The 26,104-nt window shown below is 43.1% G+C and overlaps 1 protein-coding gene across 1 annotated transcript in view; it reads right to left on the bottom strand.

Moving 5' to 3' along the window:
* The window catches only part of LOC147684538 (vomeronasal type-2 receptor 1-like), a 40,836-nt gene that overhangs the window by 682 nt on the left and 14,050 nt on the right, over window positions 1–26,104 (bottom strand). Inside the window, exons 4-5 of the mRNA XM_086939698.1 lie at window positions 21,450–21,677; window positions 19,514–19,590 (exon numbers count right to left, since the gene is read on the bottom strand). Coding sequence (XP_086795824.1) covers window positions 19,514–19,590; window positions 21,450–21,677 — 305 coding nt within the window. The remainder of the gene's footprint in view (window positions 1–19,513; window positions 19,591–21,449; window positions 21,678–26,104) is intronic.

Raw genomic sequence — 26,104 nt, 5'->3', positions numbered from 1 at the left:
AACAAGGATAACAAAGCTACCAGCAGTGAGGATCTGAATGGTCGGGGTCCAACCTTTATAGATCAAAAGAGAGAAATACAAACACAAATACATGAAATATCTACCACAGCAATGGTTCCCAAGAGCCTACCATGCGCTACAAGTGAAAACTTGCCTAAAGCTTCAACTGAAAGATCTCCCGTGCTACGTGGCATCTCGAAGCGTGTACAGGGCAAACAGGTCCACGATTTTGAGAATGATAACAGGCACAAAATTGACATGATAGACATAAATGCTCATAAGGGCCATCAATCGGAACTCACATCTAACGCTCAAAGGGAACAAACTACCACTCAAGCAAGTAACAATGATGGCCGGCTTCAGGGGGACCACACCATCGCCCCTAGGTTTGATGCGTACACTCACACCACAAATACAAATAGGATCGAGGAGGGATGGGTCCCAGGGGATACCCTCACCCAGAACTTAAATTAACCTTTTGTAACCTCTATCGCGCCTTCTATCACACTTAATACCGCTCAGTCGCTAGACCCTGATCTTGAAAATCTAAAAGTATGGCTATATCCAGAATACATCTCGCAAGGGAGCTGGGACATCCTCAATAGAGGGAACCTCCTGAAACTCTGCAAAAGCATTTCTGGCCTGGAAAACATAAAATCAACAGGTATTCATAGGGTGGCCTTTTTGGTCCAGGGCCCAGCGAACAAAACGAAACGACCGAGATAACCTTCACCAATTCCAATATGGCGAAGGCTCTGAAGGGATATAAAATACAACTGGATAATTGGGGAATAAAAATCAAACCCCCACTACCAACGAAATATCCGGAAATTTTTAAAGACAAAAATAGTCAACAGGGAGAGGAAGATCTGAAGGGTGGGAAAACTATGTATACCACTCATTCAATCCCCCCCGCCACCGGATCTATCCTACATGGTTCATTAGGAGGCACACACGCAATACAGCTGAGCAGCAACTTAATCCAAATTTCCAAACACACAGAAGGAGGCAATCAATCCTGCTCAATCATGGTGCAGGGCAGCAAAGATTGGTCTTGGCTGGCCCATGCTTTAAATTCCACTCCCTATTATCAACATTGGCAATTTGTCAAATAATCCTCTGCCAACAGCAAAGAATATCCTGGGCAATAGCAGGTGTAAAGAGTCTGTTTCATGCATCATTAGCACCGACCAAGAGTTGGGCAACCACTTAGCACAAGCAATTCCCAACATTGGCCGAGCTCCCTTATATCAATCCCACGAACAATCCTATAATCAACAAAGTGTCTTGGAATGTCGCTGGGATACATAAAGCCCTGCAAAGCCCAAGTGCAGTAGCACTCATGGTAGGAGCAGACATAATTTGTGTACAGGAAACATGGGCCACCTCCTCTACACCATTATGGAGCTATGCAGAATACTTCAAACCCGCAAAAAAGGTTAACATCTTTGGGAGACCGTCAGGTGGCATCTCAACATATATTAAAAACGCATTAAAAGTAAACTTCGCAACAATACAGAACCCTTCAGACATGTTTCTGGCCAGAATTTTTAAAGGCCTCATAACGACTAAGGCCCGAGTTCAATTCTCCTCATCAACATCTATTATAATCGCCATGGGCCGAACTCAAAAGACAAACTGACAGACTTATTAAAAGAGATCGAGGCCCTACTGGTACGATATGCAGGTATGGACTCAATTATATTGGGCGACTTCAATTTGCACGACATAGGGCACACAACTGACGAAAACCATCACAATGGAAGTACTAGAAGATTTAATGCCCGAATGCGAGCCTACAAATTGGCAACAACACACTATATTACCATAAAAAATAACCCAAGAGTACTGATACCTCCCACCTTTAATAACCAGACATCAATCGACTACATTTTACTAAGCGAATGCTTACAAAATCACATGTTAAGTTACCCAGTTCAACCTCGGATTGATAGCGACCAAGCCGCTCTCATATTAGAGCTGTCCTTGAGTGCGAAATTAAGACATACCCTCCATCATATAGGAACTACAATTGGAGACGAACAACCGACTCCTCAAAAGAATGAAATGTGGACCGCTTCGGACCCATACGTTTGCTGTATGCAAATTGTCCTGGAAAGATTGGCAGATCAGCCGTAACGATCAGGGAAGAATTGGAAAATGGGGCGTTCTTGCATATGATTTAGCCCACAAACTCAGAGGGAACAACAATCAAAGAGCATATGATAACTCCACATACAAACTGGGATTCCAGCCAGCAATAAAGAAATCCTCAAAAGTTCTTAACTCCAAACGCAGAGCCGATTGGGCAACTAGATCGATAACCGCAAAATATTACTTAAAGGAGGTGGCCAAGGCCCTTGCATAACTTGTTTGGCAGGTGAAACGTGAAGCAACCGAGCGAAAATGGTTGAAAATCTTTGAACTGCTTGCCCCTAGCAACCCCCAAGAATTTTGGCGATATATAAACAAGCTCAGCCATGGGTCCTGCAATAGAGAGAATCCACTTGATGCAAGCACTTGGGTAGTTACGTAAAAACTCTCCATTCTAACAACTCAGAGATAAATCCAAGCAAAAGAACACCTCCAGACGAACATCTAACTGACAAATCAACCGAATCAACCGCCCTCCTTGTTAACGTCACATCTGCTGAAAGAAAGGTTTTAAGAGCAATCTTGAAAAAAATATGCCCCAATAGGGCACCTGGACCAAACGGCCTACCGGGCTCTCTCTTCAGAGAGGATATTGACTTTTGGACCGAGAACCTGGGTCAGCTGTATGCGGAGTGCAGACTCCTGATGGATGTCCCAGACTCCTGGAGGGGTTCCCTGTTACACCCAATCTACAAAAAAGGGGTAAGCACAGATCCTAAGAACTATCGAATGATTGCCTTATTGGATGTGGAAGGCAAGGCATATGAAAATTCTCTCCTCATGGAATTAGCACATTGGGTCACTAAGGAGAACTTGCTTCCCTTCTACCAAACAGGATTTCGCCCGGGAGGCTCAACTATAGACAACATCATAGCCCTATCATACATTATACAACAATCAATGGCTCAGGGCGTCCAGCCTCTTTTTGCCTGCTTCATCGATTACACAGCTGCATTTGATGTTGTTGACCAGAATATCCTATGGAGCAAATTGGCGGGTTGGAACATCTGCCCGAAACTTCTACAAGCCATCAGATCACTGTACACTCAGACATGGGTAAGAGTTAAACTTTCATGTGAATCAGCCACGGAAACAATTGGCAAAGACCATGGGCTAAAGCAGGGCTGCATCCTTGCCCTGCTTCTTTTCAACTTATACACAGCGGACTTGGGCAAGGCACTGCAGGGAGCTCAGTCAGTCAGTCAAAAACTCTTTATTTCGATTAGTTAAAATCATAAAAGACAGCATAAAAACATACTACATAAAAACATTTTAAATATTTTAAGATAAACATGCATTTGATAATTACAATCAGTAAGTACGCTATTTACAATACAGAAATTCATCATTGGTTACGATGAAAAGATATGATAAAACCATTTTCCAGATATGGGTCCAACTAGAATGTTATATACAAACAATCTTCTTATTATGAATCCGGGTTGCAGCCACCAGGAAACTTGCAACGCTATAAATGACACGCGTGCTACTAAGCATTTGCAAATAAAGCAGGGCAGGTCTCACTTGTACAAATCCAGCCGCACGTGATATCAGGGTTACATTTTTTTTCAGGATTTCTGAATACTGCTCACAAAACATAACGAGATGTAGAGTGTCTTGTGTAGAAAAGTTATCACAAGAGCAAGGCGCAGAATTTTCAGGTTTTCCCCACTTCAAAAAATTACCCAGAGTAAAATGAATTAGGTTAAATCGAAATCTGACCAGCAGGAAGCGATGGAATGGCTTAGTTACAATTTTTAAGTATGCTTCAATAGAGGGGGAAGTTAATGAAACATAATTATTTCTAACACACGGTTTCCCGAACTCCTGCTTCTCCCTATCCAACTCTAGCATATTCAAGAAATTGTACTTAATCCAACCTATATCCTCTTGTATTTAGGCACTCAGGTGATGTGTATAATTCCGGTTGTCCTAGTTTGATGCACACCGCTCTAACGTACATCAGCAAGGGATTCCTATTTGCCTTATCAAGGGCTACACAATCTTTTAAAATCAAGTGATTTAGGGTGATTTCCTCATTTAACCAGGTTTTCACCCAACAAATCAATGGTGCCAGTTTAAGGTGATCTGAGATATAGCCCAGTCCTAATTCTGTATGTAAGGAGTAGGTCGGGGTCGACTGGGGAAGTGTCAGAACGGATCTTAAAAACCTATTTTCTACGGCTTGTATTTTATTCAAAGACGTATACCCCCATAAGGATGCCCCATAGGAGGAAATCGCTACGCATTTAGATTTGTAGATCTTTAGCATTGCCTCCATGGGTCTTGTCCCGACCTCTTAGAGAAACTCAGGAGGGCTGATGTTGATCTTGCTACAACATTGCTCTTTAGCTTCTGTTGTGGGCCCCAATGTCCCTTCTCATCAAAAAGGACCCCAGCATAGGTGAAAACCGGAACCTTCAAAAGTTCCGCGCCGTTGCATGTGAAGGTTTTTATCTTTGTATTCTTGCTTCTTGCTCCGGCCACCATTACGTGTGATTTTTTAATATTCACTCTTAGATCCAATGAATCCATGAAGGCGCCGAAATGATCCAGAAGCCTCTGGAGACCCAGGCCTGTACATGCCAATAATACTGCGTCATCCGCGTACAGGAGGACCGGGATACCCGAACCCCCTATACGCAGAATATCCAAAGTAGAAACTCCCAGAGACTCCTCTAGGGCATTAATATAAATAGTAAGAAGAAGTGGTGCCAGAATGCATCCTTGTCTGACACCCCTCTTTGAACTAAATTGCCTGACACCCCTCTTTGAACTAAATTGTCTGACACCCCTCTTTGAACTAAATTGCTGCAGGGAGCTAACCTGGTGACGCCTTGGATCGGTGGAACCAGACTCCAATTGATTCAGTACGCAGATGACCTGGTCCTTTTGGACCACATCAAAGTTGGTCTTCAGAAAGGTTTAACAGCACTAGCAGATTACAACGCCAAAAACAAACTGGTTGCAAATCCAGCAAAATCTAAAAAACTGATTTTTGGCTGCTATCCATAAAAGAAGCTAATAAAATGGAGACTGGGACCACTTACATTATCTAGCACACAAGCATATAACTATCTTGGAGTATGACTCAGCGAAACTGGTCGGCCACAGGTCCACCAATTAAACCTCCAGCAGAAAGCCAAAATGGTAACTTACGCCATCTGCAAACTCAACGCCACCTTGGAAAGCCCAACCACCATGGCCATCCAACGAGTTCTGAAAGCAAAATTATTACCCTCCCTTAATTACGCCATACAGGCGTTCCCAGGCAAATTGGGACAAGATCTACAAGATCTGCGCAGCCTACAAAAAGCTATTTTGCCTTCCATCATGCACAAGAAACACTTTAATCCGCTTAGAATTCAATCTCACCCGGCAATCCTTGGAAGAACTGGCAAGCATGGCAAAATATTATTATCTAACGGCCATAGTACCAGAGAACTCGATGAAGCAAGTAATACATAAAATATTCACGAAGTGAGGTAACCCGTGGTCAGCCAGCCTCACTAGCCGAAGAGCACCAGAATTTAGCAATAGAAAACTGGGACCCCAACATAATAAAATATACAACCATCAAATCAGTTACGAAAAAGCAAGTAAGAACTTGCTCACGAAAACTGGACATTGAAGCATTGACGGTCAGAGGCTTCCTCGAGTCCCAAAGCTCTCCTCACATTTTAAATGGCCACAAACCACATCTTGTAAAGTTGTTGGGTAGGCAAGCCCTACAAAGGATTCTGGCTGCAAGACTGCATGTGCTTCCCCTAAAACAGCTTTACCCTTCTGTCATAGTTGGCCCAGCGAATGTCACCTCTGTCATTACAAGCGTGAAACTCTACCTCACATTCTATTATGCTGTCCTGCCCTGCTGTCAGTTCGTAGAATCCATCTAAGACCCATCCTTCTCCAACTAGGTGTACGGACAGTAAAAGAGGCAGTTCTTCAATTATACTTGTTGGACACGGTGAAGCACATGGACAACTTCGCCAAATTCATTTACCATGCGCGAATAGCATTAATGGACAAGACAACCATGGTACAAACTGACTTTTAACTGTTGGAAGCTTTCATGTAGCATATTCTTCCCAAACACACATTGTTTTATTTAAATTTTCAACATCTTTTTATACTGATTGCTCTTCTTCATACTAATTGCTCTCTTTTGTATTGATTTTTATTAATCACTCAAATAAAGTATTGTCATTGCCCTTAGAGACTAGATAGACACTACCATCACTCTTCAGCATTTAAAGAAAGCCATTTTAGAATTAACACCCAGTAAAACCCACACACTGGCACACTTCTATTAGACTTTTCCAAAACCTACACAGGCGTCCCAGCTCCAAAGATAGCCCAGGTGTATAAGGTAGTAATAGACAATGGGATGCTGCCCCTCTCTATGGTCTCAATTTTACTTAGAATATAAGATCCTTACTAATATCTTTGCTGACCACCTGCAGCAAACACAACTCCATTTAATTCCTGTAGACCAGGGCGATTTCATCCCTGGACAAAACATCTCCTAAAATATTAAGAGGGTCTACATGGCTATAGAACTGGCTCTTCAGGGTGGACAGGTGCAGCCTGCCTGGTTTGGACCTATAAAAGGTTTTTTTCATCTTGAGATGGGGCTAACAGCCTTTAGAATTGTCCCTTGCACCATACAACTTGTTAATCTCCTCTATGCTGTTCTATTGGCTGAATTCTGATTAAGGGCCAGTTTTCTCCTGACTGGCAGGCTTTTTTTTGGCATTTCTACAGCGGTGCCTATGAACAAGGCACTGTAATGGGAAAGTCAAAATCAGTACCTGCTGCATTTCCTGCCGTGCAGGTACTGCAGTGCATCCACATGGCACGAGGCACAAGGGAACCCTGTAGGGCCCCCTTTGTTTTCTCACAGCCACACGTTTCATAGTGGTCACACCACTGTAAAAGTGTGGCAGTGAAGAAACTCGCAATATTCGTGGCGGAACCGCGTTGGTCCAGCTAAACATATTGTGACCTCAGGACCACTGTGCAACTGTCAGGAAACAGCAATTCTCTGGTAGTTCTGGGGGTCCCAGGGCAGCCCGCCTGCCCTATTCATAATGGGGCATTTGGGAGACTACCATCATGATTCTGGAGGTCTGTGGACAACCAGACTCAGAAGAAGGTCCTAAGTGAACTTATCTCAGACTTTTTGATAATAATAAGCTTTGTTCAGCAATTCTTTGCTCAATGTAGATGCTTAGCAACATATGTGGGGGACCCAAAGCACATTTTGAAAAAAATTGGATAATTTATGTGGAACATGGGACTTCATCAGTTTTAAAGACTGGTTGTAGCCCCTGCACTACATATTGCTATGGTCAAAGAAGACTCTTCTGCTTATGCGTTGAAAGGTGCTCCTGGGGTATTGTTCTCCAGACCAGGGCGTAGCGTTATTAATGAGGTTGCAACCCCGAAAGGGGAATGTCCCCCTAGGACCCAAGGGATCCTCGACTGAGGCTTTGAATATTTTTGGAGAAATATTTTTTCAAAAAGTTCAGTTCATTTGATATATTTATAGCCATAGTTCCATGATGCTAGTGGATAAATCAAAACAGTTCATTAGTTTTACACACATGAAGATACTTGAGCATTTATTGAATATCCTTTCGGAGCCTGTGACTTTTAGCAAATGTATGTGAAAATAGTAATTTAATGTGTGCCACCTGCCAACATTTATTTCAGACTTTTCTTTTGGGAGATCCCCCCCGCATACAATGGATTGAAATACACTCTGTATAGGAAGGCCAGATGCAACATGCTAGGTTTCACTCACGTTGTCCTGCTGCGCCTGAGGTCATATTTCAAATTACTATAAGAGACAAACAAGATCAAACATCTCATCGAGAATAATAAAACACAAAGGACAAACAAGACTCATTTCTGTTTATTATCTGACTGAAGACATTGCCCATGAATAGCTAGTACAGACCTGGTGACTTAATGTCTCTAAAAATGTGATGTAAGTAATGATTGACTTGAACCAAGGGCATGGACTAAGTACTCAGATCCCAGAGATTGTGAAGATATGTAATGAAGTAAAGAAGAGCATATTATCCCTTTTAAAATAACAGTGCCAGCTCACTGATTTGTCTTCTTGGCATATTGTCATATCTCATAAGGATGCCTATGGAAACCATTTTCCCTCTTTCAAGAGAGTATGTTTGGAAAACAGTCCCTGAACTCACCTATGTGGCTTGCAGTGCTCTCTTCAAGGCAGGGCAAACAGTGGGAACAGCTGGGAGGTCCAGCAGCAGCTGATATTCTGGTTGTTGGGGCACATTTGCCACTGCAGGAAGACAGCGGTACCTACATGTTTGCGAAAGATGGAGAGAGTGTGATAAAGGGGTGGGACAAATCTTTATTTCCTTTAAGCTTCTAGTAATATATCTTTTGTACCCTGGGGCATCTCTTTATGCTTGCCCTAAACAAAAAGTCAAAGTGCTACATTTAACAAGAAGGTAGTATCTGGCAATACAAAACAATATTTGCTGGGCAGAAGAATTCAGCGGGCGGAGTATCCTTGCCATGGTGGGAATAAAGTTTCTCTGCCCGCCAATAATTACTTCATCCCTAGCTCTTTTAACAAAATGAGCACCTATTAGCATTTTGCATGCTGGAAATCAATGCATTCCTCTGCCACCATCATATGCAACCGGAATGTTGTGGATTGTTCCCAAAATGGATCAACCCGAAGGAGCAAGGCTGCCATAATGGGGAATCGATCCAGGTAGGTGATATACCTTACTAACCTCATGTCAAACCTCGGCTGGGGCAAGGCCTGAGCACAACACTTGGCACCCAGTACGGCACCAAAACCTATGCTGCCTCCTTCATCAGTAAACAACCCAAAATCTTGACTTGACCAGAAAGGGGCCGGCCATACTCTTAAACCATTAACTTTCTGAGAATTGAAAATGTCCCCCAAATCTTCAAATCCTGCTTCAGAACCACCAACAACTGAGTGCTGTGGTACTTCTCTTCCATGACATGACTTGAGCTATAGAGCATGAAACATGGGTGACCAATTCATATTATCCTTAGGGTAAAACTGAGCTGTAGCTGCAACTGATATAGAGTAAACTTCTGTGCTCATAGACATAACTCCAGCAATGACTTTAAGGCATCCACTTTATCTAATGATAGTCTATACTCCCCCTTCACAGAATCAGTTTCAATCCTCAGAACAAGCATTGGCAATACAATAGCTTAAATTCTCCCTAATGCAAGACCCATTGCATTGCAAATATTGTTTTGTTAACTAGCGCCCATGAGGTGCTTTCACATTTATGGAGGCCACGCCCCTTTCTTTAAACAAGCCGGGTCTAAAGAAAGGGGCCTGTCAACATTAAAGTGAAAGCGGGACATGGGCACTTAAAAAAAAAAAATCTGTTTGTCAATTTGACAAACAGATGTTTTTTTTGTAAAAGCACTTAGGCCGCACATTCACTTTATTAGCGCCCGCACACCCTTCTTTAGACATGGCTTGTCTAAAGAAAGGGGCGTGGCCACGTGAATGTGTAAGCATGCATGGGTGCTAGTAAACAATATAAGTATGTGTGGCCACTATACTTAGAGCGGACCACCATTAGCAAGTAAAATCAATAAAGAAGGAAATGCAGTCGCTATAATTAAATCGGACCGCAATTAATAAGTACAATTAAAGCAGGTGGCGTGTTTTGACCCAGTGGCTGGACTAGGGGCAAATAATTAAACAAAATAATGCTCACAGCAAAGATATCGCGGTACAAAAGGGGGTGGTGATGGACGGAGCATCTGAACCAATCCAACACTCACACCCAGTCAACAGATGTGGGTTGAATTCATCACCGTTCTTTAGCCCACTCTGCCACCCCAGTTTAGACAGGGCCATATGTAAATCAGTCTGACCCTGTGCCTCCTGGGAAAAGTCCCTCCTCGTTTTTGCTGTTTTATGTGTGCTACGTTGTGCAGCACATATGGAAACAGCAAAAGACCGATGATTGTTTATGTACTGGAAGGTCCCCCTTCCTGGACATATACAGTCATTTAACAAAAAATTCTGTTTTGTTGCATTTAGCAGCACACATAGATGTTACAAAATGGCATTTCAAGACTGTTTATGTGCAGGAAGGGGAACCTTCCTGTACATAAACAATCTTACCCTGAACGTAGACACCCTTGCACTATGGTGCTTGCATTGGCGCTAGGCTGCTAAGTTTAGCACCAGCGTAGTGGTAAACGCTTTTATGAATTGGCTGAGTGAGGCGTTAAACCATGAAGGCTAACACCTCACACCTTTACTTCCCTAGTTATGCCCCTAGTTCCTTTTCAGTCTTCTTTCCTGCTACCTCCTGACTTAGAACTAAGAATTGTTAGTTTTGCAAAATTCTGGCCCTTGCATACCTGATGCAGGTATTCTGAAACCGTAGTTGGACCCAATTGTCAAGCAATTTTGGTAACAGTTTGATAACAGTTTAGCCAATGATTCAAGTACCATGCACATATAAAGCTATGGGAAATGGCAACTCTGTAGCTGAATGCATATGCCCTGTACTGCCTCTAAATAGTTCTATGTTTAGTATCTTGGCTTTGGACTCTATGGGCCCCACATTGTACAGTACATGGTAACGCTACATTTGCACGTGAACTTAACATGCGCTAAATGCGCCCGAATACCTTGCAACAAATAATTGGGGTCTACGTGCCATCAATCGCTGGTCATTATTTGAAGTTATATTGCTGTTGTGCTAAATCCACATAGCGAGAGTGAGACAAATCAGGGGCACCCCTTCTACCTCTGGTGACCCCTAATTGACATCCATGATTATACATATTATTAAAAGATACAGGGCTTCATGGCACAGGACTGTACTGAATGACTCATTAACTGCCAGCCTCATGACTACCAATGAAGTGGGGATAGAAGTTTGCATATCCAGCAGAAATCTGTCTCCTCTGTCTTTTTCCATAAGCCTGTGCATTACACTTTCTGTCCCCTAAAGGAAAGCTGACTGCTCTAACAATGCCAGTTGTTAATTCGTACATATTTGAAGTTTTGAGTGTAAGTTTCAAAATCCCTGGCAGAGTATGCCTTTGTCACCCTGTACTTGATTTCACCATTATGGTGAACATAGGGCCTATTCCTGCTAATGTCTGGGTCCCCTTGGGAGATGTTCCAAAATGGTATTGTTCTTTCTCTCCAGTATAGTAATTGAGAAATAAAGAAGTGGTGAACCTACAGGAGTATCCAGGCCTCTAACCCCTTAACTCTGAATGAACTGGCAAGGGCATGGCCACATTTCCACACCTGAAACAAAAAGATGCTCTTTGACCATCTCCACGCCCAGAGCTGAGCTAGGGTAGCAGAAGTACAGCACCAACCTGAAATGAATCCACACTCAACAGTGCCTGCTGGGAGATGGTTCCCATTACCATCGATTGCTGAAGGATTTCTGAACACTGGTAGCACTGAGAGCATTGAAGGGTGCCCCATCACTATGCACAAGATAAAATAAAAACAGATATGTGCAGGAATGTGATAGGTTCTCTTCAAATATCTGAATGTATATCAGTCCATTAATTGCTGCTTTGTTTGCCATCCATTGCTACATAGTATGACTATAAACTGGTATTTGTTACCATGTCATGATCCCATCTGATGTCTTAGATACTGTGCAAAACAAGGTGGAAGAATTGGACTGGGAAACCGGCATGCTGTTTTTGCCTTCCTGATATCTAGGTATTTGCTAAAGTACCAGTCGTCTGAGGAAAAAGAAGCACACTGCCAGACATCTAGGGACAAAACCCAATGGCAACAGTAAGAAAACCAAGCCAAAGTGTTGCCATGAACATGCTATTAGGACCAGTTACCCTTGGTATGTATGAGCTTGATCTCAGACCAATATGCTGCTGCAGAAGTCAACCAGATGAAGACAAATTGTCAAGATGCTGGAATTTTGTCTCAATGCTTCTTTTTCTTTCTCATGTTGTGAATCCTCCTGTGCTTTATCTTCTCAGATGCTGCAGTCGAGGACTGAAGAGCTAAGGAATCCTCTGAGACAACCCACTGTCATTTCATGAAGGTAGCTGTAGGTGCTCTCCCTCCTTTGTGGCCTTTGCACAGGTCCCACAAATCACCTTCTCACCAAAGAGATCTGTTGTATTATTGATGCATCGTAGTCCATGTATATTAAGTAGGTTGATTTATTTAAGATGGATGTAATCATGTTGAGCCCCACCAGGAGCAGCCTTCCTGCTGCTCAGCCCATCCTCCAACTCGCACTCTCACTCACCAACATTCCACAGCATCCCTACAAACCTACATTCCACCACCACAGTCACACTGGCTGAGCAGCAGGTAAAACACATCTCCTTTCTTTACACAAAATAACATTAGAGCTCTTGCATGGAAAATTAACTATGGAAACATTTCACACAAGAAGCATACATGAATAAGCAACATGTGATAAAGTATTACAAAGAAAGCACCATGCTAGTTGTCACAACAAATAAAGGAATCAAAGATAACCATAAAATAAGACCCTCCAGAAAATGCTCACCCTCATCTTCTCCCTTTCTAACCAAACAAAACACACTCACTCTACCACACCACAAAACGTCAATCCAAACCCGCATACCACAAATTTTGCCAGCTGGCCAGGCTAGCATAAAAGTAGTATAAAGGACACCGAACACAGGGCGCGGTAGGGAACCATCCAAACAACTGCTAAAATAAAAACTCGGTAAGTGTGGAGCTCCACACCAACTACGTGGCATCTACACCACCATTCCCTCAAATCTGAAGTAAGGGTGGTAAGTGTGGAACACCACTCCAAATCAACCATATGGCATCTAAACTGCCCTTCACCCAAAACCGTAGTAAGGTTGGAAAGTGTGGTAGACCCCTCCACACCAACCATGTGGCATCTACACTGCCCTTCACCAAAACCCATGTTAAGGATGGAAAATGCAATCACAAGTAATGTGGCTTCACTCCCACTTAAAAATGTGACTTCCTCTCTGCCCTTCACCCTTACCCCATAGGAAGGGTGGGAAAAAAATCATCACACATGCAACAGCAACAGTGGGTGATATTACAACACATCCCAGAAACTCCACAAGAAAAGTGGGTGATATCACTGCATCATCCCACAAACTTCACAATCAGTATCTACCCTGTCCTTTACTCAAACCCATGGTACGGGTGGAATAAAAACAATTTCACTTACACATAAATCTTCAAACACTTACGTTTCGGCTTAATCCTTTCCCTCACCCTTACCCCATGGGAAGGTTGTCATAACAAACTTCAAATACATTCATTTTGGCATCAAAACTGCCTTTCACCCTTTCCCCGTAGGAAGGGTGGCACAATAAACTTCAAACACAGATATTAGGCATCAAGTATGTGCACAGTTTACCTAAGGACCATAGTACTAACACTTGAGGACACTCGCAATTAAGCCCAGAAACATACACATCACACCCGGGAAACTACACTGTGGAAGAAATACAGTATGGGTACAATCCACACCCTTAATCAGCAATGAACCATAGACATGAAGTGTCATAGCATATAACAGTAGCCCTCAATGACGCTGTAGATAAGAGGGGAGCCCAGTGCACACATCTCACATCACTGCCTCCTAGAACCTACATGTTATGCCACACAACAAAATGCAAGAAATATTTCTGAACTGATGGCTGCTGACATCATGAATCTCCAGTACAGAAAGTCATTACCACTGTGTTGCATAAATTACTTACATCTCTAATTCCAGAACATTCGCTGCTCTCTGAACTCAAACTCATTCTTGTTCCAAGGATAGAAACTGTAAGCAACGGGAACCAGGAACTTCAATGTATAATTAGGGCGTACAAAGTTATCGCCTCCTGAGTGAAATTATTTTACCTACTTTCCCACAAAGTCAGCGTTGACAAAGTACCTAAACAAAATTGTTAATGCTAGTCGTTAAACGGTGCCGGAACCACAGATCAGTTCGCAGACCAAATAAATCACCCAAGGTGAATAATGCAGTGAGAAAAGCTGTTGATGAGAGTCACTCACCGGAAAACGTGAGTATCGGCTTTTACAGTCCTTAAATTGAAAGCTGGAAAACACCCAGGAACACAGTTAGGAAACCACCATGGCTTTGACTGCCGGGTACAAGATGGAGTGTAAAGAAAAACAGGAGTGAAAACCCATCAACCTAGTTGGGATTGGGGTGGAGATATATATACAATAGACAATATCCCAACTGGTATTATTTGTAGGCAATTATACAGGATATCTATACAGCATTATCCATCAAAGAGCAAGGAGACTCAGTTTGATTTTCATATGTGCTCAAGGATCATTTATATCAGCATTTCAAAAATTATATAGGGCAAATGTAATTACAGTTAGTATCAGCACTGCAATTAATCAATACCAAGTGACAGCCCAAAGTTGTACAAGGTGCACGAGGGTGAGTGGCACTACGGCAACTCAAGTGACAGTGAGAGCAGCGTGGACGGCGCAAAGTGTGTTGTGAATAATTATATACAGTGCGTAAAAACAGAGTGGTATTTAAACAATTAAGTTTTCGTTTTCCATTTTTTTCGAGAATCACTGAGTGGGGGGCTCCTAAAATCTCGCTGGGAAGTCGACGGCGTTTCGATCCGTAACAATTAGGATCATCATCAAGACTGAGGGTCTGGAAGCAGTGCATCCGGCAATTGATGGATGACAAGGATGGAGTACCATGGGTCAGAGATCTGTATGGATGTCCCGGGGGACATACAGGCGCAGGGGGACTATTCTGTCCGAGATTAAATCTTCGGTCCCATGAGTGCCTGAGAGCGGGGGTTCAGAATGAAATCAGGGTAATCCGGAGCCGGGTGGTCCGTGAAAAGGCGAGAGCTGATCTCGGAGTGATGAGAGGGGCGAGGCGAGTCAATCTTTCCTCGAGGTATTTTTACGAGCCAGTGAAATGCTGTCCAGGAGTTGCTGTAGCCACATACCAGTAAAGGTGAACTTTACCTGGCCCAATCAAACACTGTACTGCCTAGCCGGCAAGATCCTCTTTTAAACAAACTGCAAACTGTAATATGACGTAGTTCACAGGCATGTTAATTTCCCTCATTCTTGCCGATGTAATTTAGATTCCAGCAATGGATAATCATGGAATTCATCAAAGTGTACAATTAAAATGTCCCCTTCATAGAATGTCTTGCACTGCTCGGGTACATTCTTCCTTGAAAGTCTTGCACTTCTGGAGAGCATTCTTCAACTTAAACCACCATACTTCACATGCATTATCACGGCTGGCTAAGAATAGAATCTGATTAACGCCCTGGCTGTCCAGATGACAAGGACAATGGTGGGGCACAGGATGTTTTGAAATCTTTCTTGTACACTTCACCAAAATTTCCCAGCAGATCTCTTGAGATTCTCCTTTGCTTTTCAGTTTCTCTCTAAGTTATCAGTTTCTCTCTGGTGACGTCCTCACAAAGCTTTTTCTTCACCAATCATCGCCAAAATATGTTGTAACAAAGATGCCTCGTAGTCCATGTATATTAAGTTGGTTGATTTGTTAAGGGTGGATGTAATGATGTTGATCCCCAACAGGAGCAGCCTTCCTGCTACTCAGCCCATCCTCAAACTGACACTCTCACTCACCAACATTCCACAGCCTCCCCACACAGCATCATTCCACCACCATCACAGTCACACTGGCTGAGCAGCAGGTATAACAATTTCTTCTAAATTCACCCAACACAGGTTGCCCTAGAAATCTGACCAATAAGATCAGAATGCTGATATAAACTGCACCTGTGACTAACACCACCAATGAACTATTGTGGGTTGGTGTACACAGTTGCTTGTGTGAAGATCTGCATTGGTACGTCTGGAGAGGTCTCACAGGAGTGAGATCGGGTAAAAAACATGGGAATGATTTAGTTTAGGACAAATCAGAGGCGGGAATCCTAATACATGTGAAGAAACAAAATACCTCTGACACCATAAATCAAGAATTCACTTTTTCCCAAAATATTTTTTTAATAACCCTGGGTTATGTTCATTTATATTGTATTTCTTTTTCCTTTTGTTTTACAAAACCTTAAATCATATCACAAGACAAGCTAGAACGTGACCCACTTGCCTTCATTTATATACATCAACAACAAAGAATCTAAATTGCATGTAACATCCTGAAAGTTACATCAGGCGAAAGGTAGTCCTACTAAATTCTATCAAATGGAATAGAGTAATTTATATTCCTGTCCTCAACATAAATTACTCTTTAAGCCAAGGAGAGGTCAAAGATGATAATCAGAACTCAATGACAGAACACTATTTCATGGGTTCTACTGTGTCCAATTTCGGGACCTGGCTTATACTTGGTTCTATATAGAACCTCTCTACGGATAAAACCAACGCGTTTCGGCCTTCTAAATGGCACGTCTTTATGGGAAGGTCTTCATCAGGGATAGTAAATTTTTCAAGGAGGACTTGTGTACCTAGGTGAATTAAAAACATGAAATAGAAAACTATTGTGATTATCAGTGTCATGTGTGCTATTTTAAAGTTGTGAATCTATTGTGAAATGGGAACTAACACATACCGTGTATGCATCTTGTAGAACGAAGCAGGGGAATTCCTTTGTCTTTATTCGCATCAATGTAGCATGTGCTGAAACAAGCAAATGACTGTATGTTAACTTAACAGGGTAAAACCTGTTCTTAGTTTTGTGAGCAGTTAAATAGTGCTCTTTAAATGTGGATTATTCTGATTGTGTCGGTGGGAGGGGCGGGCCAGTGACATTGCCGGGTTAACAGTGACTATCAAGTATGTATTTAACTATGAGCAGTGTCTCCCTTTAGTTTCTGGTTTTTTTGAGGGCATCTTTATCCTGAGCGTGGTTGGTTAAGGGTCACCATGCCGCCACTTAGGTTCTGCATGCACTGTGTGTGTTACATGATTTTGAATGCCGGTGCACCTTATCTCGTGCGCTCCTTGTGGTGCAGAAAATTATTTGACCTCCGCCAGGATTCAGTGTTTGCAGGAAACAATCAATTTCAGATAAGTAGCGTCGATGTGCAGTTGATTGCTGTCAGTCTTCAGTCTTCTCCGGTAGACAGGCTTGTTGTCTTCGCTCGTTTGTTTTACTGCCAGACACCATGAGTCGTCTTCTTTTCAATTGTTTCCCGGCAAAGGAGCCGATCTCTCACTTTCGCGGCCGGACCTCAAGTTGCCTGACCTTGTCTCGTTTCCGGACGTTCGTTTTCAAGTTTCCATGACTTCACAAGATGACAGGTTTGATCCTGGTATTTGACTTGAGTGTTCTTTTGAACTAAAATAAAGTATAAAGGGACTGCTCTTGTATGATACATATTTCACCTAGAACAATGCTAACGTTCGTTGTTTTTTTTTTCCTCATTTGCCTTACCATCTTTTCAAGAAACGCCGACCACCTTACGTGTCCTACCTTGAGAGACAAAAGATTTTAATTATCTCCCATTCCAAGACACAATTGACATAATGGCAGAAGAAGAATCCAGAAGACAAGAGGGGGAGAGAGGTATGGGCTAGCAATTACTCCATCAAGGTATTTTTCAACATGTTGGACCAGTTACAGTATCCGAGGGGAGCGACAACCCAAGGTCCATGGAGTGTTGTAGGCATAATCATACGACCCGGGGAAAAAAAAAACCCCGTAGATCCTATCTCCACTGAACAAATAAATCCCAGAAAGCCAAATTTCATTTACTGCGTGGTCTGGCCAAGTCCACCTTAGATGTTTCGTCAGCCAACCAGCGTGTGATGGTGCCGTGGTGTCAACCCAAAACTTACAAATTTGCCTTCTTGCTAAGAGAATTGCATAAAAAAGAAATGACCTTGCCTGGCCGATGACGCTTTCATCTAAACCAAAAATTATTAATGGCAGAGTGATGGACAATGATGTATTGAGAATAGAGTCCAATGACGACTTTACTTCTTCCCAAAACATGCAAATGGGACGGCAGTCCTTAAACATGTGTACGTCAGATGCTTCGGGGAGATTACATTTATTACAGCTCTTTCCTGGCTGGAATTTTGATAGCCTTAGAGGGGAGAGGTAGGCACGATGTACCGTGAAAAGATGGTTACGCCTCAGCCATGCTGGTTTAACGGTTTTATACAGAAGTGTAAAAGATTTTATCCATAACTCCTGGCAATGAAAGCCTAGCTCACCCCCCACAACTCATCAGGAAGGGTAAACTCCCCATCCACCTCCTCCAAAATACTCCAGTACCTAAGAGCCACCTCTTTGCCTCCCCCTTGCCTCTCTACCAACTGATGTTACAGGTTACTAACTTTCCCCAGAGGGACACCTTTCCTACACAAGGCCCGAGCCCAGCTCTCAAGCTGCATGTGTTTAAATCTGAATAGACCCGGGCCTACCCTGTCCCGTAATTCTTCCCATGTCACCATTGACCCCCCTGCCAGCAGATCACCCCATCTTACAATCCCAACATCCTTCACTGGGGTCGCCAGACTGTCCTTTAAGTACGGTGGTAAGATTGGGGAGTCCCACAAGGGTGCAAAGTTTGAGAAATAAGAAAGCCCTATTCTCTTTTTAATCTGTGCCCAGGCTTTAGCCAAAGATTGGAGAATTTTTAACGTAACTTTTAAAAAAAAATTCTGGTCCCTGAATTTAAACAAAAAATCCATCAATTGGTAGGTACACCCCTACTAACATGGCTTTAAACATTATCCCTATTGACGAGCTAGATGGTATTTTCAAAAGCATTCTAGAGTGGGACAACTGAAAAGCCCAGGCATAATACTGTAAATCGGGTAGTGCCAGCCCTCCCTTTTCCCTCCTCCTTCTCAACTTCTTCCATGCCAATCTAGTAGCTTTGTAATGCTAACGTTCATTGTTTGGGCATGAATCATTGAATCAGAATGTTGATAAAAGGCACCGTCGACACGGATATGTCAGCTTGCTATTTTTTGCACAATTCCAAAATTAGATGTTTTGTTAACTGTTGACGCAGGGTCAATGATGGCATTTTATGCGGCCATAATCAGGATGAGGGACGTGGGTACACCAGAATTTCATAACCCATGGTTTTTCTCACTCATTTCGTTAAGCCCATTATCAAATGTGTTTAGATACATGAGCAGAGGCCGAAGAATTTACTGCACCACAAGGAGCACACGAGATAAGGCACACCGGTGTTCGAAATCATGTAACACGTACAGTGCATGCAGCACCTGAGTGGCAGCACGGTGACCCTTAACCAACCATGCTCATGATAAAGAAGTCCTCGAAAAAACGCAGTAACTAAAGGGAGACACTGCTCATAGTTAAATACATACTTGATAGTCACCGTAAACCCGGCAATGTCACTGGCCCTCCCCTCCCACCGACAGTCGGAATAATCCACATTACAAAACTAAGAACAGGTTTTACACTGTTAAGTTAACATACAGTCATTTGCTTGTTTCAGCACATGCCACATTGATGTGAATAAAGACAAAGGAATTCCCCTGCTTTGTTCTACAAGATGCATACACGGAATGTGTTAGTTCCCATTTCACAATAGATTCACAACTGTAAAATAGCACACATGACACTGATAATCACGATAGTTATCTATTTCATGTTTTTAATTCACCTAGGTACACAAGTCCTCCTTGAAAAATTTACCATCCCTGATGAAGACCTACCCATAAAGACGTTCCATTTAGAAGGGCGAAGCGCGTTCGTTTTATCCGTAGAGAGGTTCTATATAGAACCAAGTATAAGCCAGGTCCCGAAATTGGACACAATAGAACTCATGAAATAGGGCTCTATCAATAAGTTCTGATTATCATCTTTGACCTCTCCTTGGCTTAAAGAGTAATTTATGTTGAGGACAGGAAAGTAAAACCAGTCTTCACTCTATTCCATTTGATAGAATTTAGTAGGACTACCTTTCGCCTGATGTAACTTTCAGGATGCTACATGCAATTTAGATTCACTGTCAGACAACAGCGTGTTTTTTATATATATCCTTTATTGAAAAATACACTTTTTCCTGATTGCACTGTATATAATTGTTGAGCACAATTTTCAAAAAATGTCTTTGTTTTTTATGTATATAAAAGAAGGCAAGTGGGTTACGTTCTAGCTTGTATCGTGATAGGTTTTAAGGTTTTGTAAAACAATAGGAAGAAGTAATACAATATAAATGAATATAACCCAGGGATAATTAAAAAAATATTTTGAGAAAAAAGTGAATTCTTGATTTATGGTGTGAGAGGTATTTTGTTTCTTCACATGTCACAGGAGTGAGATGTCACTCATATAAGTTTCTACCAAGAACCAACACTACAGCACTATGTCAGATGAATCTCATCTTCAATGGAGAACAAGATTACCAGGCACTCATCTGTCATAGGACTACGCAGTCATAGTAACAGTCAGCTCACAGTATTTAGGGGTTATTGTAGATACATTTCTTGCAAGATTTCTCTGCCAGGGACTGCCATGCCCTATGGGTTAAGGAAATCAAGCAATTACACTGTATTTATAGTTTGGTTTTGAAATGATGCTATCAGAGCTAAATCCTTGATCTCCAAGCATGGCCTCATCATCGATTGCTTCAAGCAGGAAGGGATGTCATAATCAGGTCTGAAAATACCTGCTATCAGCGGAGACACCGGAGCAACTTTATTTCCCTCTGGTAGGGAGCATTGTTTAAATATAACGAATAAATCGTTCCCAAAAAAATTAAATAACAATTGCACTCTTCAGTGTAGCACTGGAGTGTTTCTGAAGCGATAATTGTAACTAAGCCTTGGCTGCTTGATCTTCTTACATTGCTGAGATGTTTTTGGCATTTCAGTGAACTGTGCAGTAGTTCTCAGACTTGGGGACCCCAAGAAATTAGACGGTACTTGTCAATAGTACTGTCCAGTACCTCTGAGTCTTCCAGGATTTGGAGAACTAGCTGAAACCTGGTAGTCTGGCACAGATTACTTCTACTTTGAGATTTCTTGTTGTTGCCACAAGTCATCACATAGCATGTATACCTGTACTCATGATTATACGTCCACCTGCTGTTCCATTACTATGCCAGCTGCTTTGTTACTGTGATAATTGCAAGGTGCAGTGTTCCTTTTTATGCATTAGCACAATGGAATTCTCATTAATATTATGAGGCTATTTGCTTAGCCCTGGTTATGCAATCCCAAAGTTACTCTGTGCAGACGACCTCCAATGTTCTAATAATACATTATGATTGCTTGTAATGATTGCACTGATTCTGACCTGAGTGTACTTTCCACCCCAGTAGATGGCACTGTTGTTGATGGAGAGTTGGTGGCTTGATGGACTGCTGCCGTTGTAAGTTCCAACTTTCACAAAGCTGCTGGTGTTATTGGAAGTTGTGTGCCAGTACATCAGATCGAATAACGGTGGGGGGTCTCCATGTGTATCAAAGAAAGCATGTTTCTCAGCAAAGTTCCTGTTGTGCACATTCTTCAAATAGTGCAAGATCTGCACAAAAAAGAAACCAAGTGATGGTTAAATGTGTTGGAAATTAATGCATTACAACAGGGGTCTCCAATGTTGTCAGTGGTGTAGCCTGATTGCAGTGTGCCCTAGTGGAAATAAAATAACTGGATTCCCTCACAAGGGAGACATCTCAGTCGGTCAGCTGCCAAAACTCCTAAACCTCTTTTGACAGAGTCTGCATCTGTCATATCAAAGCTCCCTCCCATTCTCATACATACACTATTGTGTTTCCACTTCCTGCACTGCATGTTTGCAAGTCAAAGCCCTAACCCTAAAAACATTTCAAAACCTATCTGTTTGGTCCTTGTCAAGTGAAGACATACAAGGACATACAAACACATAAAATATATGGACCACACCCTTACTCTGCTGCCTGTACATAGCACATCCCTCACACTTGCTCACATAGACTTATGGTTCACTCTGCACTCACACAGGCACAACTATCAACAGCGTGGCTGCTGAACTTTGTAAGTGATGAGTCGTAACTCATCACACCTTCTGAGCAAGCCTATCAAAAAAGCCTAAACTCTCTAATAAGTGTTGATAAGGCTCTCAAGCCCAACAGATTTAGAATATTAGGAAGAACGGGTCCATATTGCACCCACAATTGTCAAACTTACTGAGTAAAATATTTACTATTTATTATTGCTGCAAATATCACCTGTTTATTTTCTGAGAGCAGCCAAACAAACTTTCCTCACACGTAGAATGAGTTCACCAAAGTTATCAGAAGAACATGCTTCAGTGATGCCCCTATGCTCAGCACATGTAACAGAAATGAAAACTTGCATGACACACAGAAACAGAGTGCAGGCTGCATGAGTTTTATCTACCCAGAACATTGTCCCTCGAAAAAAACACACTAGCAATAACACACAAAATATGACGGACACACAGGGTGGCCAACAACAAAGCAAGCTTCCCGCACATGTAGAACCTTACCAGTAGAATTGCAAATCCATGATGTTTTGCTAGTAAACTGTTGTTGGGTGAGAGTGTATTTTAAAAGGTACACATCTTATTTAAAAAAAACATGAAATGAAGTGCTCTAAAGTGCACAGTAGGTTCGGGGGTTGTTTGCATATAAGAGCTACGCTGCTTTCCTTTAGCAAAGTATCGCAAACTAAGTGTTCGACTGATTACGATCTCATCCAGAAAGCATTCCGACCCAATCGGTTCCGGAATGCTTTCCAGATGACCCGGATTGGGGGAGTCCGACCAAGCGAATTGGATGCATCCAGATGCTTCCAAATAAGATTTGGTTGGGCTCCAATTGATTACAAGGAGAGCCTGTGTTCTGAATGAGAATACAGGCCCCCATTGAAGAAAGGGGTGGCTGGGGAAAATCGTGCACCCTGTGGTGGGCGCCCCTTGGTACCTGCCTCACTGTGCATGGTCTGAAAGGAGGGTTCCTTGGGTACCCCACAGGCCTAAACCAGAAGGCCCCAGGTGAAGGGGGGCCAGCTATGGGTCCTCAAAGATAGGTTCCAAAAGTTGTTTAGTTCCGGGCAAACCCAATCAGAATGGCTGTGAAAATCGGTCATCGTATTTGCTCACTCGAAATCATGTCCATAGAGATGTATGAATGGGCTCCCAAAGGCTCAAACTGTCTGAATGCCTTTCAGAACCGATTCGGAGTGCCCTTATGGTTTCCAGGCATCGTAATCGGTGATTCGGAACTGGGTACAGTTCGATCAGAAACAAGGGTTTTGAATCGGATTTGGCAAACCCAAATCCAAATCGTAGCCCTTCTGAACACAATCGTAATCCACCCCTAAGTATAAACAGCACTGTCGTGCATGCTGTGTTCATTTTGGCCCTAAACACTGCACTTCTTCTAAAGATACAATTCCAATGATTAAAACTGAAACTATATTGTGACTTTTGTACCTCTTGGTAGCAGACCATTTCAGAAAATGAACAACAAAACTTTGGAGATCTCAATGTAGAAATAAATTCTCTAATAACACACAAAGGAAACCTTTAGCACACAATGCTATTAAATAGAAGAATATATTCTTGCCTTGCTCACCAAGTACTGGCTAACAAATAAACACAAACCTGTCGCTCCCTATAGTCGTTAATTCTTCCTATGCATTGCTGCCTAAAAATGTTATGAAGTAGTTGGGAGGCACAAATTGATATCCACATGCAGGGGAAGAGGCTATTTAGGATGTCCCGGGCCCTCATTTCAATTGAGCTTTATAGCTGTCCGGTAATCACACCCACTTCCCCATCTCGTCATTGGGCTCTCTTGGTTTGTCAGCAATGCTAATTCAACCCCATCTTCTGACGGGAGAGAAAGGGGGGTATCAGCAAAAGAGAAAAGGGTACTTGCGCCTGCCTCCTATTTGTTTTTGTTTAAATTTCCTTTATTGCATTTTAAAAAACAAGTACAACGGCCAGTACGTGCCGTACATTTATCGGATTGCAATCCCGAGATATAGCTGTGTGCTTGGCTGGCACAGATACCAAGAAGAAAATATAGAAAGATCATAGGAGAGACCACCCTCCCCCTCCCTTCCTTCCCTTTCCCATCTATTGAAATCATAATGTGATAGGTTTCAGGTGTGTGTCGCTGAAGTGTTATGGTGGCGGTGGTTAGGTGCTATCATCCGGCTGTGGTCGGGGATGGTCTGTGAGTCTCAGGAGCCGAAGGTATTTAGGGCAGATAAGCGCCGTGAACTTAGAGGAGAGGATTGTGAGGAATGGTTTCCAGAGGTCGTGGAATGGACGCAGTAGGAGAGGCCAGCGTGAGTGAAATTTTCTCCATCCCCAAAATCCCCCATAGTCAGTGAATCCAACCCAGTCGTGTCGGCAGCGTTATAGAGCCCCAGTGGGTGAGGATATTTTGGACTGTCGCTCCTAGTGCTAAAGCCATGTGTTTGCCTCGCCTGGATCTAAGAGGGAAGGTGAGCACATTTGAGAGGCCCAAAAGGGTGGGATTTGTGTGTTGAAGTGCGAATCAACAATGTCCAGGATCTGTTGCCAATACTATCCAAGCAATGGACACTCCCAAAGGATGTGGGTGAGAGTGCCCACTGATCCACATGCCCTCCAGCAGTGAGGGTCACGGGCGGGGTTACCGTGGTGTAAGCGTTCAGGAGTTAAGTACCAATAGTAAGCCACTTTAGTGGCAGTCTCCGTGGAGGCCATGATACGGGCAGTGTGTCGGGCCCTATAATATTTTGCAGACCAGTCTTTCTGTGTGATCACCCTTCCCAGCTCTCTTTGCCACCTTTGTTGCCCTAGAGTCTTCGCCTCACCCAAGGAGGGACGCACAGATTTATATAAGTCCATAGTGAGGCGAGCATCCGTGTGTCGGGTGATAAGCCACTTCTCAAAGGAGGTGAGGCGTCTCTCTGCGTCCGCACGCATTCCATCCTGAAGCACCCAGTGACGTATCTGTAGGTACCTATATCATTCAGTTTCTGGTAGACTCAGGTCCCTGCACATGTCGGGAAAGGATCGGAGTCCCTCGAGGTAAAAAACATGGCGAATGGATCGACTAGCCTCCTCCGTCCAGCGCCGGAACTCGGCCTCGTCCATCCCCTGAGTAAAATCTGCATTAACTACTATAGGTGTGAGTGTGGAGGGGAAGGAAGTCAAGACCCGGTGGCTGGCAATACTATCCTAGGCTGAGGGAACCGGGCAAGTCACCTCTGAGAGATACAAGTTGCGCGGTCGAACTGTGTGCCTGAGAAAGGGGACGCCCCAAAGAGATCTACCGGCTAGTGAGCAGTCCATAAAAAGCCAATGTTTTTCGGACTCGGAGCGGGAACATTCCATCAGCGGTCTCAACTGGGCCGCCCACCAGTAGACTACAAGATCTGGTATCCCCGAACCTCCCTCGTCAGGACTGCGGCAGGCTAGGTCTCTGTGCATGCGAGCTCGTTGGTCTCGCCAGATGAAGTGCTATTTTAACCCCGGGCTGTAGCATCCTCCTAGTAAGAGTAAAAACATTGAGACAATGGGTCCTGCTGCAGTGCAATCTGAGTCTGCAAGACATGCCACTGCCCATGAAAATAGATAATGGGTGGGTGAAAGTAGTGTGGACCAGTGCATGTGCAGAGTTTCCTGGAGAGAAACGCTCAAACTAACAAAGTCAGTTTCAGGAAATCACAGGAATCAGAAAGTAAGTACGTGCATGGGAAATTCGTTGTTGCCTCAACAGCATCAATCACACTTGGGTGGTGGGTCTCCATCATTCTTGGGAAGCAGCCGCCCTGGCTTTCAACCTGTAGAACAGAGAACAGTCGGTAAAGATGGGGAGCTTCTACTCACCAACGTTTGTGCTGCCCTGCGGAGTCCCCCAGGGATCCTCGCTAAGTCCGACACTCTTTAACATCTATGTGTCGGACTTGGCGAGGGTCATTAAAACCCATGGAATAGGAGTGACTTCGTAT

This window comes from Lissotriton vulgaris, chromosome 10, assembly GCF_964263255.1.
Source record: "Lissotriton vulgaris chromosome 10, aLisVul1.2, whole genome shotgun sequence".
Classification (NCBI taxonomy): Eukaryota; Metazoa; Chordata; class Amphibia; order Caudata; family Salamandridae; genus Lissotriton; species Lissotriton vulgaris.
This window is presented reverse-complemented; position numbering and strand designations above follow the sequence as displayed.